This window comes from Rhinatrema bivittatum, chromosome 3 (genome assembly GCF_901001135.1).
Source record: "Rhinatrema bivittatum chromosome 3, aRhiBiv1.1, whole genome shotgun sequence".
NCBI lineage: Eukaryota > Metazoa > Chordata > Amphibia > Gymnophiona > Rhinatrematidae > Rhinatrema > Rhinatrema bivittatum.
This window is the reverse complement of record NC_042617.1, coordinates 226,864,069-226,883,842: the sequence shown is the minus strand read 5'-3', so window position 1 is coordinate 226,883,842 and position 19,774 is coordinate 226,864,069. Positions and strand designations below refer to the sequence as shown.

Here is a 19,774-nt window from a genome sequence, read left to right as displayed (position 1 = left end):
TTACAGTTATTGATTTTGCCTACTCCGGGGACCAGACTTGACGGTCTAAAGCCCAGAATATATTAGAGACATAATCTCTTCCAGCATACCAACTGTCTGGTTGGGTTGTCTCCAGAATTGTGTTCCAGTAATTTTTTATTGCTTTTGGAGTTTCTTGCAGACACCTGGTTCATGACTAGGAAGGGATTATGGGGAAATCCCTATCTTTGGGTGGCCAGAGTAGGGAAGACTCTACCCATTCCATATCACAATCTGTGGTTGGTAGCTAGTGGTGACCTGCTGCAGGAGAGTTCCAGTTTTGGAATTTGTATGAAGATTTTGCTTTTTGTGAAACTGGAAGAATGAATTTTGTTGCCACCCTCCCTGCCATAAAATAGTGAATTTTGGAATAGCTGATTGTTCCCAGCTGTCTGAACCTTTCATTCAAAAGATCTGTTTGAGATCTAGAAAAGATAATTGTGAGTAATATTTTTCTTGTTACATCTAGAAAACTCCATCCAGAATCTTCACGCTTGGGAGAAGAACTACATTTGGAAGTCATGCAGTCTTTGATGTCCTTTTTGACCATGTATTCAAAAGGGGATTTCTGCCCATTGTTATGGTATCCCTATCCATCGGGAATGCTTACTTTTCCATGCCTGGAAGATGAGTTCTGTCCCTGGCTCATCTACTAAGGGACACTTGCACAGATAAAGGAGAGTTAGAGAACTGAAATAACAATTGGTAATATCAAGAACTGGTGGGTATAATGCCATAAATTATTTGGAAAATTTCTGCAGTAAAGTTTTGATTGAACACCCATTCTGAGAATAGAGTATTTATTGGGCACACATCCCTTCTAAACATGTTGGAGGGAATTCCCCAGGGGAGAGAGAGAGAGTGACCCTCACTATTTGGGCCTTCAAGAAACATTCCTTCCCTTTGATCCACTGAGGTGTGGGACTGAGAGTGGACTTAACCCCAGGACTCTGTATGAACTGTTTTTCCAGGCTCACTACCAGAAGAAAGGCTACACCGTATATCCTCGATGGAGAAGCATACATTTCTTCTTTAAATTTACTAATTCTACATATATTAGATATAGCACCCTGATGATAACCTTCAAATAGGCAGAGTCCAAAGAGGTCAATATCAAGATTATCTCATATATATATAGAGAGAGACACTTATCACTCTAGCATCCATGAAAAAAAGAACTTAATCTAAAACATTTAATTGGATCTGTGACAAATATGTGTATGTGTGTTTTGTGTTACAACCCACCATTACCCCAAGAAAACAATGAGATCTGAGAGCACAAATGAAAGAACTAGTAAGAGGAGTCTTCTTCCACACCTGAAAAACAAGACATGAATTTTGTTTTTTAATTAGTTACCTTTTCAAAATACAAGTAAGTTACAATTCAGGTATTGCAGTTATTTCCTAGCCTGAGGACTTACAATCTAAATTATATCTGAGGAAATGAGAGGGTAAAGTGACTTGCTTAAGGTCAGAAGGGGCATCTGTGGCAGAACCAACGTTTGAACTTTGGCTTCCTTGTTTCTTAGCATACTGCTGTAACCACTAGGCTACTCCTCAATGCTGCAAATGAGCTATTATGTCAATCATAAAATGATCCTCATGCCTAGGAAATTGCTTCTCAGATAAAATATATCTTATCCTTCTTATCATTTTTGATATTTCAGCATCAATTTATTGTCAACAGCAGCTCTTCTCAACCTGTGTGTCGCGACACACCAATGTGTCACCAAGCACCAGCATGTGTGTCGCGGCTCCCAGTGGCCCACAGCCCCAGTTATATTTCTCTTAACCATTTTCCTGCCCCCGCAGGCCAATGGGAAACCTCCTCCCTTCTTCCTGCCCCCGCGGGCCAATTGGAAGCCTCCTCCCATCTTCCTGCCAGTGGGAGGAGCAAGCTTCTGATTGGCCGGTGGGGCAGGAAGAAGGGGGCATCTCATAGCCCGGTGGTGGGGTGGTTTGAGGGGGGCTGGGAGGAGTGACAGTGTCCAGGCCCGTGGCAGCGAAGAAGCCCGACCCTATGGCCGCCACGGGCTGGAAGTGCTGAAATTAAGCACAGGGGCGAGCCACAAAGAAAAAAGGTCAGCCGCGCCAGGAACCGCGATAGAGTAGGGACTCCCCAAAGCGGCAGTGAGTTGCAAGCATGAAGAGGCTAGTTGTTCCGGGGATTCTTCCCCCCCCCCCCCCCGATGCAACAGTGAGCGCAGCAGAACCTCGTTTAAAGTAAAAGTGGTGCTCAGCCATGCTGATTACAGATGGGGCAATTGGAGCTCCCAGTGGCCGTAAAAGCAGGCAGATGGGGGGCCGCAGCAGCCTAGGGATATCCTGAGAGCCAGAAGAAAGGCTTGAGTGCTGGGGCATATTCTTTTAAAATAAATGTTTGCTGCTTCAGTGCAGCTGAGAAGGCAGCGGCAGTCCTGGGAAATCTGCCACTGTGAAATTAAAGGGGGCTCTAAGCAAAGTGTGTGTGAGAGACAAAGACAGGGCAAGGAGGTGACTGGGATGTGTGTGAGAGACAGACTGGGCAGGGAAGTGACTGGGTTGTGTGTGAGAGACAGAGACTGGTTAGGGAGGTGACTGGGGTGTGTGTGAGAGACAGAGAGAGATAAGACTAGGCAGGGAGGTGACAGGTGTCTGTGTGTGAGACAGAGACTGGTCGTAGGGTTTAATTGGGGAGTGTGTGTGTGTGTCACTTGTGGGCCCTAAAGAAGAGGACTGTGAGGACAGCGCTTCAGCAGCCGCTGCTGCTCCTGGTATGCGCTTTCAAGGGAAAGGAGTAGGAGAGTTGCTGAAGAGGGTAAGTAAAGGTAGCATTTTAAGTTTATTTTTCTTGATTGACTGCCATTTTAATTATTGAATATTATGTGATGTGTCTGCTGATTTGAAATATTTTATTGATATTTGGACAATTTTTAATAATTTTTATGAGTTTTGTTTGACATTATTCTGTTCATCAGCTGTTTTGAAACATTTATTAATATAGTTTTACAGTTATTTCTGTGTGGGGATCTATAGCAGCTTGGCTTGTTCTGTTTTCCTATTAGGAGGTGTATTAGTGTTTAGGACCTGATGTAATATTTGTAGTGTTGCCTTTTCATAGATAGGGTTGTTATGTGTTCAATAATGCAGGTGTAACTTTGTGCGGGTTAGTTTGTATGCATTATTGTAGATCCTGGGACTGTGTTAGGTGCTATATTTCTCTTTCCATTTCTCCAGGTTTGCACTGCATGCAGAGTGGCTTTTTTAGGTTTTCCATTTCAGTTTGTCTCTATATTTATAATTTGTGGTCTTTCTGTACTTCGTGAAGGTAGGTTCTGTGTGTGTGCCCGAGGTGAGGTATTTTACTAGCATGTAGGCAACTGTATCAATCTTATTTGTTGTGTTTTCTCAATAGGATATGCATTAGTGGTAAATTATTGCCTTTTCAAGGAGGGCTATTATGCCTGGTAGTAAAGGGAGTTTGTTTTGCTTTTACTGAGATGTCATCAGAACCAGAATATCTTTTTTTTGCATTGTGAGTTCTATGGGTAATGCCCTAGTTCTGCTCTGCATCCATTCTTAGGGGTCAAGGGGGTTCCTGTGGATGTTTACATATAGCCCCTTGACAGTCATATGTTCAGTGTGTCAAGCATGTCAGGTGTTCAGTGTGTCAAGCATGTCAGCCTGGCCAAAAAAAGGATGAGAACCACTGGTCTCACTGCTTACCCTGACATATGCTGTTGTCAGATGTGCCACTCATGTGGAAGCCAGCTTCACAGCTACAGTGCTGGGTCCTATCAATTCTGGCACAGCGGGGTTTGCGGCTGAAGGCTGGATCATTTGTAATACTCCACTCAGGTGATGCTAAAGACAGTCAATGGGTGAAGAAGAGAAAGTAAAACATCAAGCTCCTCACTTCACAGCTCACAGTTGAGTTTTAGACTGGTCTTAATTAATGTTCATAAAATATTAATTTATAGCTACACAATCAGTCCATTTGCTGAATAGCTTCACACACTACAAATGATGTACTACAAGAGACGAATATATAAGAACAATGTTACAAACTCCAATGTCAAGCTAGGACCATAACAACAACCTGTTTTACAGTCTTGTTCTTCTTTTAATTTAATCCAAAAGATTTCTACCAAGACTTAGTCTGCTTTCACATTCACCAGAACAGCTAAATTGTAATAGCATATACAGTATGTATCTTAGGAGGTGCAGCTTAATGAGGTATGAATGCAGGGTCCATTCCCAAAAAATACATTACAAATATTATGACATCTTTTAGCTATGTGATAGTATAAAAAAATGGCCTTATCCACATCTGCTATCATATTTTTACATTTACCGTATTTTTCGCACTATAAGACGCACCTGACCATAGGACTCACCTAGGATTTAGAGGAGGAAAATTAAGAAAAAAAAAATTCTGTCCCCATGATGGGCTCTGTACGGAGCTCCCCCCTGGTGGCCGTCCGTGGGATTTTTTTTTTGTTTTGTTTTTTTATAGTAAGGCAGAGAACATCCACACAGGTACTCACACTCACTGGTTTTCTGTCCCTCACATACATACATAGGCTCTTTCACATTCACTAGCTCTCTTCACATATACACATAACCACAGACAATCACACACTCAGACTCTCCCTCATACACATCTCTCTCACACCAGTTATTTTAAACTTTCATGACTGCTCCAGAGTTCAATAATAAATAGTCAGGGCTATATTACATTGATTAGGAGAGCAATTGCTCCTAATATTTCAACAGGTAGTCACTTAATCAGCACAGGCAGTAATTCTATTTGCTGGTCTGTGTCATGTGTCCTCCATCCTAGGCAGTATACCACCCCCATGACCCTCCAATACATCCAAACCACAACGAGTGAAGTTCTTACTTTGGACTGCAAGTGAGAGCCTCCGACGGCAGAGCCCGAGCTCCCTGCCGGTTCCGGGTGCATCTCACTGCAAGATCGGCGTGGCGCAGGTCAGTCATCACCTGTTTGAACCGCGTGGGCTACGGAGGCCCCTCCAGTTCAAACAGATCCCTGCCGGTCTGCTGTTCCCGCGGTGCAGCTTGCTGCGAGGGTCGCCGCGGCGCAGGTCAAATGCCAGCCGCCTGAACTGGAAGGGCCTCCATAGCCCATGCAGGTCAAACAGGTGATGTCTGACCTGCGCCGCGGCGACCCTCGCAGCAAGATGCACCGCAGGAACAGCAGACCGGCAGGGAGCTCAAGTTCCGCCGGCAGAATACACACGCCTACACCACCATGCTGATTGGGCGGAGTTGGGAGGAGGCGGGGGACGGCGTGCGAGAGGGAGAGCTGCTACATTCGCTCCATAAGATGCACCCACATTTTCTCCCCATTTTTTGGGGAAAAAAAGTGCGTCTTATGGAGCGAAAAATACGGTATATATAAAATATAGGCTTGCCTTCATGCCAAGATGATATCTACAAAGTATGTAGGGTATTTAATAAAAATGAAATTAAAAAGCTAGAGCAAAGTAAAAATATGACAGGTCAATATTCAGTAAGGGGTAGATTTTAAAAGCCGTAAGCATGCCAAATCAGGGAGATATGCACATCTCTCTGGCTGTCATGCAGTGCGCATATTTTAAGAAGCATCAATGGATGCACATATCTCTCGATATATGCACAAAAGAAAAAGTCCAAAAAGGGGTGGGGCTTGGGCGTGGTCTGGGCGAACTTCACTCGTTGTGGTTTGGATGTATTGGAAGGTCATGGGGGTGGTATACTGCCTAGGATGGAGGACACATGACACAGACCAGCAAATAGAATTACTGCCTGTGCTGATTAAGTGACTACCTGTTGAAATATTAGGAGCAATTGCTCTCCTAATCAATGTAATATAGCCCTGGAATTTAAATGGAAACCAGCGTGTAAGTATTTTATACACAGAAGCATGCATCAGGGTCCTCTACTGTATAACTTTACTTCTGCTATAGATGGCATGTAAGTTATAAAACAAAAAAACTAGGCTAGTCAGTGGGGTTTTAAGGGTCGGGGCAGGTAGGGGAAAAGAAAGGTTAGTGAGCTGGGGGGGGGGGGTTAGGAAATTTTATCCTGTAACTGGGCAAAGTGGGAATGAACTGGTTTAACTGGCAAGTGCATTGGTGCGCATGTATATTAAATTCCCCTTATTACGTGGTAGAAGTGGCATGTGTGCACTCATATAAAATGGCACACAAATTTATACACGTCCAGTCAATTTTATAAGATGTGCTCATATATGCACGCATGTTATAAAATGGCTGCATCCATGGGCACGTCAGCATATGTGCGTTCATGTACGCCTGCGTGGCTATTTTAAAGTTACCGTGTAAGACAGTGAGCAGAAAAGTTATCCGAGTAAAGTTACCTGGAGTGTTAAGGTTGTGTGATTGATATGATTAGGTACCATCATTTGTTAATTGGAACAGCAGTGAGTCACTCAGGACAACTAACTGTAGTGCAAATCTCCAAAGGGAATGTTTTGCACTAATTTACCTTAGAAGCACAATATATATTGCAAGAGAAGAGCTCAGTAACCTACAATCCAGTGGAATGGGAGCACTGAGAGGAGAGGATCACCTTGCTGGTGGCTGAAAGAAATCAGTAAGTTTTTGTTTGGGAAATTTTCTTTTTTTTTAAAGTATTGGGCAAAGTTAACTATTTGGGAATATTATTTAGTGTGTTTGTGTGTTTGTGTTTTTAATAGTCAGTAAGGCAGCAAATAAACAGAAGTTAGACTGTTTGTATTTTTAAATAGTCAGTAAGGCAGCTAGTAAGCAGTAGTTAGTGTGTTTATTTTTAATAGTCTGTAAGGCAGCTAGTAAGCAGAAGTTAGAGTGTTTGTATATTAAAAACAACAGCAACAAAAAAACAACAACAAAAAAGTAGCCAGAAGCTAGAAATAAGCTGAAGTTAGACTGCACTAACCACATCCCCTGGCAACAAATTTCAGAGTTTAATTGTGCGTTGAGTGAAAAAGAACTTTCTATGATTAGTGTTAAATGTGTTACATGCTAACCTCATGGAGAGCCCCCTAGTCCTTCTATTATCTGAAAGAATAAATAACTAATTCACATTTACCCATTCTACACCTCTCATGATTTTAAACACCTCTATCATATCCCCCCTCAGCTGTCTCTTCTCCAAGCTGAACAGTCCTAACCTCTTTAGTCTTTCCTCATAAGGGAGCTGTTCTATCCCCTTTATCATTTTGGTCACCCCTCTGTACCTTCCCCATCGCAACTATATCTTTTTTGAGTTGTGGTGACCAGAATTGTACACAGTATTCAAGGTGCAGCCTCACCATGGAGCGATACAGAGACCTTATGACATTTTTTTTTTATTCACCATTCTCTTCCTAATAATTTCTAACATTCTGTTTGCTTTTTTGACTGCCCCAGGACACTGAGCTGACGATTTCAATGTATTATCCACTATGATGCCTAGATCTCTTTCCTGGGTCGTAGCTCCTAAAATGGAACCTAACAACGTGTAAGTATAGCATGTTTTTTTTCCCCTATATGCATCACCTTGCACTTATCTACATTAAATTTCATCTGCCATTTGGATGCCCAATTTTCCAGTCTCACAAGGTCCTTCTGCAATTTATCACAATCCGCTTGTGATTTAACTACTCTGAATAATTTTGTATCATCTGCAAATTTGATTACCTCACTCGTTGTATTCCTTTCCAGATCATTTATAAATATATTGAAAAGCATGGGTCCCAGTACAGATCCCTGAGGCACTCCACTGCCCACCCCCTCTATTGAGAAAATTGTCCATTTAATCCTTTTCTCTGTTTCCTGTCTTTTAACCAGTTTGTAATCCATGAAAGGACATCTCCACCTATCCCATGATCTTTTACTTTTCCTAGAAGCCTCTCATGAGGAACTTTGTCAAATTCCTTCTGAAAATCCAAATACACTACATCTACCAGTTCACCTTTATCTACATGTTTATTAACCCCTTCAAAAAAGTGATTTGAGAGTCAAGACCTGCCTTGGGTAAAGCCATGCTGACTTTGTTACATTAAACCCTGCCTTTCTACATGTTCTGTGATTTTGATCTTTAGAACAATTTCCACTATTTTTCCTGGCACTGACATCAGGCTAACTGGTCTGTAGATTCCCAGATCACCCCTGGAGCCCTTTTTAAATATTGGGGTTACATTAGCCACCCTCCAGTCTTCAGGTACAATGGATGATTTTAATGATAGGTTACAAATTTTTTCTAATAAATCTGAAATTTCATTTTTGAGTTCTTTCAGAACACTGGGGTATATACAATCCGGTCCAGGTGATTTACAACTCTTCAGTTTGTGTATCAGGCCTACCACATCTTTTAGGTTTACTGTGATTTGGTTCAGTCCATCTGAATCATTACCCATAAAAACCTTCTCTGGAACGGGTATCTCCCCAACATCCACTGAAGCAAAGAAATCGTTTAATCTTTCTTCAATGGCCTTATCTTCTCTAAGTGCCCCTTTAATCCCCTCGATCATCTAATTGACACCCTAGCAGGCTTTCTGCTTTCGATATACTTTAAAAAGTTTTTACTGTGAGTTTTTGCCTCTACAGACAACTTCTTTTCAAGTTCTCTCTTAGTCTGTCTTATCAATGTCTTACATTTAACTTGCCAATTCTTATGCTTTATCCTATTTATTTCTGTTGGATCCTTCTTCCAATTTTTGAATGAAGATCTTTTGGCTAAAATAGCCTCTTTCACCTCACCTTTTAACCATGTCGGTAATTGTTTTGCCTTCCTTCCACCTTTCTTAATGTGTGGAATACATCTGGACTGTACTTCTAAGATGGCACATTTTAACAATGTCCATGCCTCTTGCACACTTTTTACCTTTGTAGTTTCTCCATTCAGTTTTTTCTAACTATTTTTCTCATTTTATCAAAGTTTCCCATTTGAAAATTGAGCACTAGAGCCATGGATTTGCTTACTGTCCCCCTTCCAGTCATTAATTCAAATTTGATCATATTATGATCACTATTGCCAAGCGGCCCCACCACTGTTACCCCTTTCACCAAATCCTGTGCTCCACTGAGAATTACATCTAAAATTGCTTCCTCTTTCGTCTGTTCCTGAACCAATTGCTCCATAAAACTGTCCCATCCAGGAACATTATCTCTCTAGCATGTCCCGATGTTACATTTACCCAGTCAATGTTGGGATAATTGAAATCTCCCATTTTTACTGCCCTACCAATTTGGTTAGCTTCCCTAATTTCTCTTATCATTTCCATCTTGACCAGATGGATGGTAATATAGTCCTATCACTATACTCTTCCCCAACACACCAGGGATTTCTACCCATAAAAATACGATTGTGCATTTAGTCTCATGCAGGATGTTTATCCTGTTGGACTCTATGCCATCCCGGACATAAAGCACCACCTCGTCCCCAGATGTTCCTCTCTGTCATTGCGATATAATTTGTACCCCAATATAGCACTGTCCCATTGGTTATACTCCTTCCACCATGTCTCTGATTTGCCAATTAAGTCTATATCATCATTCACTGCTATACATTCTAATTCTCCCATCATACTTCTTAGACTTCTGGCATTAGCATACAAACATTTCAAAGTTTGTTTTTTTGTTTGTATTTTTATTCTGCTTTTTAATTGATGGGGATAAATTGAAATTTTTTAGCTCAGGTGAGTTTTTAATTACAGGCACTTAGACTACTTTTCTTATTTTTGGAACCTCACTGTTCAGTTGCCCTAATTCTAATGCATCATTAGTATCTTTTGAAGATACCTCCCCCCGAACCATGCGCTGCTGAGCAACTTTCGGCTTTCTCCTTTGCTCTAGTTTAAAAGCGGCTCTATCTCCTTTTTAGAGGTTAGCGCCAGCAGTCTGGTTCCACCCTGGTTAAAGTGGAGCCCATCCATTTGGAAAAGAATCCCCCTTCCCCAAAAGGTTCCCCAGTTCCTTACAAAACTGAATCCTTCTTCCTTGGACCATCGTCTCATCCACGCATTGAGTCTCCAGAGCTCTGCCTGCCTCTGGGGACCTGCGTGTAGAACAGGGAGCATTTCAGAGAATGCTACCCTGGAGGTTCTGGATTTAAGCTTTCTACCTAAGAGCCTAAATATGGCTTCCAGAACCTCCCTCCCACATTTTCCTATGTTGTTGGTGCCCACGTGTACCATTTATTTATTTATTTATTTGCATTTTTTTTTTTTTTTATTTATGTTTTATTAATTATAACATTTATTTACAAAATGCAATAATCAAGGCATACAAGAAACATTTTTAACCTTTAAACAGGTCACATTTATACTCTTCATTATAGAATCATAGTCAAGTCCACATCAAGGGGTACGGGAGGAGATCCTACCTGCTGTTTTTATATACCGACATTTGTTTAGTAACCTCACATCGGTTTACAGATAACAGAAACATTGCAGCTGTGCGAACTAGAACAAACATATGCAACAGTGCTTTACAATAAACATTTACAATAATCAATAAACTTTACAATAAACTTGTTAACGAAGATATGCAACAGTGCTTTACAATAAACTTATTTAACCAGGGGGGGAGGAGGTTATGTCATGGTTAAATAAGTTTATTGCTTTACAATAAACTTATTTAACCATGACAGCTGGGTCCTCCCCAGCACTGTCTAAAATCCTATCTAGGTGATTTGTGAGGTCCGCCACCTTAGCACCAGGTAGGCATGTTACCAGGTGATCCTTTTGCCCACCAGCCACCCGACTGTCTACATTCCTAACAATAGAATCACCAACTTTGATGGCCGACCTAACCCTTCCCTCCTGGGTAGTAACCATGGGAGGCACATCCTTGGTGCAAAAGGACAATGCACCCCCTAGAGAGCAGGTCCTTGGTACAGGATCCTTTCCTGCTGCATCAGGTTGATGCTCTTGGATTATGAAACCTTCTTCCCCCAAGGCAACACCAGGGCTGCCAGTCTGAAGTTGGGACTTGGCTACTATATCCCTGAAGATCTCATCTATATACCTCTCTGTCTGCCTCAGCTCCTCCAGGTCTGCCACTCTAGCTTCCAGAGATTGGACTCATTCTCTGAGAGACAGGAGCTCTTTGCATCGGATGCACATGTACAATTTCTCACTGGTGGGTAAAAAATCATACAAACACACTAACTTCTGCTTATTAGCTGCCTTACTCACTTTTAAAAGCATAAACACACAAAATAATATACCCCAATAGTTTACTTCTCTCCAATACTTAAAAAAAAATTTCCCAAGCAAAACTTACTGATTCCTTTCAGTCACCAGCAAGGTTATCCTCTCCTTTCAGTGCTCACCTCAAAAGGGAAGGAAAGGGATATAACTAGCACTGCCAACTGGCAAGGGAAGGAGAGGGATAACATGGGGTAAAATACTCCAGATAGTTGCAAATGAAGGCTCATGGTTCTAGTTCCTATGCCTAGCTCCAATTTAATGGGAAGAATAATGAAGAAAGTGGAAACAGTGAGTTAAAAAAAATGAAAGTTTACCACTGAATAATTACATTTCTTTTAACTCTGTTGCATTCATTTTTCTGTATTGTTTCTTTCTGAACTAATTTAAGCATGCACAGTATATCTGAGTGTGATAACCCATTAATTACTACACATAGTACCAGTCCAGTCTTGCAATTTGTTGTTTCACATCTCACATACCTGTTTGGGTTTGGTACTGGCAGTTGGTACCAGTCCAGCCCTGTGGACACATGCACTTATACTGATTGACTCCTTCCACACATGTTCCTCCATTCAGGCAAGGATGGCAAGTGCACTCAATGATATCTAAAGACAAAAGTATTTTCCAAATGAGATAAGAATTCAAAATGAACCATGCAGCTTTCCTTCCTGGTGAATGAAATATAAGTATATGGTGGTAAACAAAACCTCAATGGCACAAGCTTTAATGCAGTAGTTGGTTGGGAAGCATTAGATCTTTGGAATGCACAGACTATGTGCTCATGCTAGTCATTATTAAACATTTTACCAGTCCAAAATCCTGGCAATAGGCACCAATGAATTAATTCCCTTGTTTACACTCATAAATAGTTGACTTTCCTCTTATATGTGTTGTGTGATGTAGCGCAGCCCGGCTGCAGGCAGGAGCTGACAAGCTACCATAAGAGCAACAAGAATACCAGAGCCAGAGAGCAGGGGGCGCAGGGGAAGAGGAGAAGAACTACAAATCCCAGCTTCCCTGAAACACCACCAGACCTGGGAGGAGAACCTGAAGGCGAACAGGTGACAGGCATAGAGGGTAATGAGGTAGACACTGATGAGTCCATGGAAGTGGAGGAAGAGGGCGTGCCCCCTTGGTGGAACTGGCCACAAAAGCCCAGCTCTTCGGAGTCAGTGGAGGAAGAGATGGAGGTAGGTTCAATGGGAGGGGAGTCCTCCAGTTCATGTATGGATACTAGGGATGTGCAGACCAAAAGTTTAAGTTCATAAGTCCATAAGTCGAAAGGGGGGGTCATTTGCGGTCAATATGGACATATGGAGAATTCCATAAGTTGAGTCTATGTCCATATGTGCAAATAAAAATTTAAACCCCTCACCCGCCTTAATCCCCCCCCCCCCAAGACTTACCACAACTCCCTGGTGGTCCAGCGGGGTCAGAACGCCATTTCTGAACTCCTTTGCAAGGAGCACGTGAGGTCGGCGTCACGTCGGAGTGACGCGGCGTCACGTGATTCCCCTCGGGTCCGCTCCCGGACCCCTCGTTGGGCCCAAAAGGCACTTTTGGCCAGCTTGGGGGGGGCCTCCTGACCCCCTGGGTCAGGAGTGACGCCGCGTCACTCCGACGTGACGCCGACGTCACGTGGTCCATCGCGGTTCCGCTCCCAGACCCCTCGTTGGGCCCAAAAGGCACTTTTGGCCAGCTTGGGGGGGCCTCCTGCCCCCCCCAAGCTGGCCAAAAGTGCCTTTTGGGCCCAACAAGGGTTCCGGGAGCGAACCCGAGGGGAATCACGTGACGTCGGCGCCACGTCGGAGTGACGCGGCGTCACTCCTGACCCAGGGGGTCAGGAGGCCCCCCCAAGCTGGCCAAAAGTTCCTTTTGGGCCCAACGAGGGTTCCGGGAGCGAACCCGAGGGGAATCACGTGACGTCGGCGCCACGTCGGAGTGACGCAGCGTCACGTGATTCCCTGCGGGTCCGCTCCCGGAACCCTTGTTGGGCCCAAAAGGCACTTTTGGCCAGCTTGGGGGGGGTCAGGAGGCCCCCCCAAGCTGGCCAAAAGTGCCTTTTGGGCCCAACGAGGGGTCTGGGAGCGGAACCGCGATGGACCACGTGACGTCGGCGTCACGTCGGAGTGACGCGGACGTCACGTGATTCCCCACGCGTCCGCTCCTGGACCCTCACGGAACTTTTGGCCAGCTTGGGGAGTTTTGGTAAGTCTTGGGGGGGGGATTAAGGAGGGTGAGGGGTTTAAATTTTTATTTAGATCAACAATCGCGATTTCCAACATATTCAACATAGCTATGTTGAATACGTTGGAAATCCGATCGTTTACGCCTCATCACTTTTTTAAATTAAAAAAAAAAAAAGAAGTTGCGTTTTCCATTTAAGTTCAAAACAAATGCACACCCCTAATGGATACTGAGTAAGCTGTGTGGGGGTGAAGTATACTCTTTATCCTAAAGGGAAAGCCCGGGCGGAGGGCTCTAAAGGGGCCTGTTGTGTTGGGTTTTAGTAATAGCACTGAGCAGAGGCGGTAAAGGTTACTCTGTAATAGCACGGCTTGTAAGAGTACCGGAGGGCTGGAGGGGGAGGGGGACAACCCTCATGTAATGTATCCAGTTGTTACTTTATAAACTGCTTGGAAGGAACTAGCTCTCTCCCTGTGTTGTTGTTGGGGGATTGGGGGGGCTGCTTACCCCCAACCCTGCTCTAAGGGAACTTAGGAGCCCAGCAAAACCAGGGCCAGCCGAGGCACGGACCCAGGGAGTTACGTGAGCCTGTCGAACTCCAGGGACCTTGGCAGCTGGTGGCGGCTCCAAACGGAAGACCGAAGAGCGGCACCCGAGGCCTCACGGACGGTGAGCCATCACAGTTGAGACGACTTCACTGTACTGTACTTTGATTCTTGTTAATTACATAGTAACATAGTAGTTGAAGGCAGAAAAAGATCAGTTGGTCCATTCTAACCACTATTTCCAGTCTACAAACCACTATGTCCAGTCTACACTGCCAAGGAAATATCCCAGCTGCCAACCATAAAGCAAGACTGCCTGTAGGATATCACTCCTTATCCAAGACAGTTTTTACTGCTTTCCTCCATTGTTCTTCACCCTCTTGGGCATCTGAGCATGTAAGATCCTGTTTTATAGTTCATCTCCAGCACCTCTCCCATCTCATGTCCAATCATGAGCTCCTACAATAATTCAACAGCCACCAATATTAGTGCAGTTGTTACTTAAACATCCAGCTTCCTAGGTCCTCATGGTCCTTCCTGATAGTATCTCACCACCATCAACCCACTGCACTGATCTGGCCAAGAGGAGGAACATGCAGCTTTTCAGACAGACCTGGCTATGTGACCCCTTTATGTACTGTAAGAGGGCAATTTTCAAAGCCATGTACATGGATAAATACCAATTTATTTAGGTAAGATGTCCTGTTTGAAACTTGCCCTTCTAAAAGTGGTTAAAAGTTATGTGCAAAGTTCAAAACAAGTGTGTTCCATTGGGCACATTTAAGTGGTAAGAATAAAACAACATGCATACATGGCAATTTAAAAAATGTACAAACTATTTTACCCCTTCACTACACACACAAAGAGCAGCTGAAAAGTACATGGTTGCTTTTAATATGCTTACTTTATGCTAATTTTCAAAGGGAGGCAACCTGCATAGTTTTCCATTTCAACCTGCATAGTTTTACAAAGTACCTGTATAAAAGTACCCTTTTACTTTGCAACTACACAGTCTCCTCAAAATTGCCACCTAAGAGAATAATTTTCAAAGAGATTTCCATGGGTTAAACAGTACTTTAAACACAAAATGGGCTTGTTGAAAATTGTCCAATTTATATTGCTTATTGTAAATATGACTCAGATTAGCCTGTCACTAAGATATTTTGCTCAATTTTTCTAGCCTAGATAGGTGGGTGGGCATTTTGGAGTCCTCTCCTTGCTTTATCCCTACCTTTCTGAGGAAAACTTTTGGGGAATATAAAAATCCCCTTGAATATGTGATTTGGGGCTTTGTCATCCCCCAGGTGGACTGACCAGAAGGAGAGAGGGTTTTCTGTGCTTCACAGTACAGGTGAACTAAGGATAGTTTTAAGATGTTGCTACTTTTGGATGTGTGATGTGGAATCAGTTCCTGACAGAAGGGAAGATCCTAGAGTCTGGAAGGGCTATCTTTTTTGCTTTTTGCCTTTTCTAAAAGGTCAATGTCAAGGGTGAAGAGGTTGAGATTTTAGACAATCCAGCAAGAGGTGCTGGAGTTATTGGAGCTTGAAGGCTAGTTTAGAGCAAGGATGTTCTTTTTCATTTATCCAGCTTAGTGGATGCTAGAATTACAATTGGACTATCCTACTCTTCAGGAGAAGGACTATTGGATATGGATGTTGGTGCAGTGTAGAGAAGAACTTCAAGGAGAAGAGGCATAGACAAGGAGACCATGGTTTGTCTAATGTTGATTTTCCTAATGTTGTTTCTTATTTTTTCAATTCTTGCATGGATTTTGATTTTTAACTGAAGTAAAATTTTTGTTGAATACCAGTGCTGGACTTTGTGAATTTTGTTGTTCCTTTGCCTTGGACACCAGGGCTGTGTGTGAGTGGGTCAGTGTGTTTTTCCTTTTGTTTCCTTCTCCTTCCTGGAGGACACCCTGCCCAGTGACTATAGCTGTGGCTTGGGAGTTAATGAGGACAACCATGGACATGACCTCATCAAAGGTCCAGGAAGTCAAGTTTCCACTTTCCGGATGAACCACGGCATGGTAGTTCCATGGTTCCTGCCAGATAGCTAACAGGGTGTCTCACTACATAAAAATCTTATATATCACTAATGCAGATAATTTCATCCAATCAAAGTAGTGTACAAAATACAAATCACTCCCAATTTGGATTGCATATTTAAAACATTTCCAATAATAAAATTCAAACAAACAACACAGAAAATAAAATATACAATTATAAAAAATAAAAATACCAACAATCAAAATAAATATTTTAACATAAAATTATTGAAAACCATGACTGAACTTTACCAATTAATAAAATGAAATGTATTTTCTTTTTTCTGCCTTTACATCCTTGTCTGAGTTCTTTTCTACTTCCCTTTCTAAAGAAACCCTGATTCACAGGAAATAACCATGTTTTAATCTTCTTTCTAAACTTCATATAATGTCTGTATCTTTGCTTCCTTAGGTATGCTATTCCATTGCATGGGTATAACAAACAAAAACATCCTATTCCAAAGATATGCCCTTTTACCTTCTTAAAAGTTGGAACCTGTAATCATGCCTCCTGACTCAATCTCATCTGCCTTTGTGGATAGTACCAGTTGAGTAGTCTAGCTAGATAGAAGAGTCTTTCCTCCCTAACAGCCAAAAAACCATATTGCATTTTTTTTAATTTTATTTTTATTGCTTTCAACAATAATCACAAGAATCCTCTTGTACAGTAATAAGGATAAGGAGAAGCAGCGCGGGCTTGTCCCGTGCTGCTGAATATAACAAGGAGCAAGCAGGGAGCTGATAAGGAGTGGTGGGGGAGAGGGAGCTAACCCATGGTGACGGCAGCAGTTTGAATTGCTGCCTCGCTATTGGTTACTAAGGGGTAACGATCCTTGGCGCCTTTTCTCGGCTGCCTCAGTTAGCTCTGAGCAACGAGGCAAAGGGCAGTGCTTGCTTTTTACACCATTGCCAGGTTAACGCGGGCAAAAAGCAGGGATTCGCGGATTGTTTACCTTGGTAGGCAGGGAGAACATCATGAAGAAGAGCAGAGAGAGGGGAGCTCGGGGTCGGCGGAGGAGACGATCGGCGGCACTTGTGCGGAGGCTGAAGCACCTGAGGCTATCAGGGTCCCTGATCCGCTGGGTAGGTCTTTCATGGAGGGCTCCCAGGGTTTTATTAGATCTGCGCCTCGTGCTTTCCGGCCGGCTCCGCCTCCGGTCCTCGAACTGCCCCCCTCTTGTTTCTCCTCCCCAGCGTCCGCCGGTCCCGCGGAACCCTCCGACTCGGGTGAGAGCGACCTGGAGTGTGAGGAGGTGGCTGATGGTACATCACAGGGAGGAAGGGCCTCCCCCATGCTTGGCTTCCCTGCGGTGAGGTCGATGGAGGAATTTTCCTTCTCTGCAATCCCTCTCGATTCCCAGGACGTCAGTTCCCTCAGGTTAGGGGTGGAGCAGGCGAGGGGTATTACTGCGGCGGTTACTTTCCCAGAGGTATTCCCTGCTTTTATCCCCCGGAGGGCCCGGCTGCGGTTGGTCTACCTCCGGTTGGTCTACCTCCGGGTGGTCTACCCACCCTCTCTGTGGGTGAGGGGAGGGGCAGGGGCAAGATGAGGGGAAAGAAGGGAAAGGAAAGGGTTACAGGAGGCAATGGTGGAGGGACGCCACTGGCGAAGGAAGGCAGCAGGAAGGGGAGGGGGCGCGATGCCTCTCCCATTAGTCCTGTTCCTGCAGCAGGTTTACAAGGGAGCAGCAGTAGCTCAAAGGGGGTTAGAAGGAGCAGGGATCTGAGAGGCAGAACTGTCCAAGGCAGTGCCAGGGGACAGGGATCTTTTAGCAGGGGACGTAGGGGTTATGGGGCAGGCAGCAGCAAAGGGAGGGTAGAGGAGATGGATGTTCAGGGCAGCATCTCACAGGGGGAGTTTTTTGCAGATATTTTGGGGCATTTTGTAGAGGCCAGGTTGGGTAGGGGAGGTGCAGAAAGTGACAGGGATTTTCAGGGGAGCAGGGAATGGTTTAGAGGGAGAGCACGGGAAGCTGGATTTGAGCAGGGTGGAAAGGTTTGGCAGAGGAACCCTGAGCACACTATAGGTGATTCGTGGCAGAGGGGAGGGCAAATCAATGCCTTTATTGACTATAGGGGCAGTGATTTAGGGGTAGGGATGAGGGACATGGGGTATGGGGGGAGGGGATAGGAATGTTTTCTCTTTTCCAGGTGCGGTGGAGGAGGTATTCCCAGGTACTTCGCGGCAGGAGACGTGGAGAGAGAAAGCGGTTCCTGTTAGATCTGAGGGGCCCGGAGTCAGCAGATGAGATGATGAGGGACAGACTGCGGGGGTGTCAGAGAGCAGCGCAGCAGGAGCAGGGACAGGTAATCAAGGCAGAGAAGAGTCTGTAAAGGACAGGCCCATGAAAAGGAAACATAGAAGCCCCAGTTCGAGTTCACAACTAGTTCGTCATCGTCATCCAGCTCCAGCGAGCAGGGACCGGTTAGGAGATCAGTATTGGATGAAGGACTCAGGCAGGACATGGGGCAGCCTGTGTTAGCTTCTTTAATGGAGCTGTGGGAAGAGCGATTAGTGAGGAGAATTCACAAACGGAAATACGTTTTTAAATTATTAGAAGGGAGAAGAGGAGGATGCAAGGATAGCAAGAAGGCAAAGAAAAAGGGAAAAAGAAAGGGGACGGGTACAAAAATTTCTAAAAATGTGATTAACTGGATGAGGGGATTTTTGCGGTTGGCCAGTGTGGTGGGGCATTTTGAACCCTCCCAGTATGGCGCTTTGTTGTCCTATGCAGACAGCATATTAGGAGCTTTCAAAGATTATTCGGGTTGGGCTTGGCTCAACAACGATGAGAAATTCAGGGACAAGATGGCAGGCAATAGGTTTATGTCCTGGGGGTCTCAGGATATACACCTATGGTTAACTCAGATGACACAGAAGACAGAGAAAGAAGGGAAACATGCAAGAATAGGAGGTTTGGGAAGTGGCCCCGCCTCGGGTGGAGGAGGAGGTAATGGGAAGGGGAGTTCCTTTCGAGGGCAAGGGAGTAGCAAAATGTTGGAGAGTGAGGGCACAGGTTCAGGCAGGGGATTGGACGTCTGCTGGCGTTATAACAAACTCACATGCCTTTTTCCCAAGTGCAAATTTAGGCATGCGTGCTCGACATGCGGAGGAGTTCACCTTGCCACAAAATGTCCTCAAGGGCAGGGTACGGGGGCAGCCAATGGAGGAAAATCTTGAGTAGTTGTGCACTAAAGTGGATTCGCCAGTGGTTCTCTCAGTGTTACTTAAATGGTTGCAGTGTTATCCTGATGTTGATAAAGCCAAATTTTTAAGCGTTGGTTTTAGTACAGGTTTTCGTATTCCATATGAAGGTCCGGGTTGCGGTGGGAGGTTGGGAAATGCTAGGTCATTAGCTAAAAAAGCAGAGGTGGCTCGAGATAAGATTCAATCGGAACTTAGGCTAGGAAAGGTGGCTGGTCCTGTTGAGTCAAAACCTTTCGAACATATGCATGTGTCTCCCCTGGCGGTTATTCCAAAGAAAGCCCCGGGAAAGTTCAGATTGATTTTGAATTTATTATATCCTCCGGGTGAGTCAGCCAACGATTTTATTCCAAGAGATGCATGTTCAGTTAGATATGCATCTTTTGATGAGGCTTTAGCTTAGGTAAAGAAGGCTGGTAAGGGGGCCTTGATGGCCAAGGCTGACATTGAAGCTGCATTTTGATTGTTGCCGATACATCCAGAGAGCTTTGCATTACTCGGTTTCGTATTTGAAAAAGAATATTATGTAGATCGTTGTTTGCCCATGGGTTGCACAATTTTTTGCACCTTTTTTGAAGCGTTCAGCA

At 44.1% G+C, this 19,774-nt stretch overlaps 1 protein-coding gene across 1 annotated transcript in view; it reads right to left on the bottom strand.

Moving 5' to 3' along the window:
- FBLN7 (fibulin 7) overlaps positions 1-19,774 on the bottom strand; it is a 459,875-nt gene that overhangs the window by 94,970 nt on the left and 345,131 nt on the right. The window contains exons 4-5 of the mRNA XM_029594265.1: positions 11,680-11,805; positions 3,724-3,861 (exon numbers count right to left, since the gene is read on the bottom strand). Coding sequence (XP_029450125.1) covers positions 3,724-3,861; positions 11,680-11,805 — 264 coding nt within the window. The remainder of the gene's footprint in view (positions 1-3,723; positions 3,862-11,679; positions 11,806-19,774) is intronic.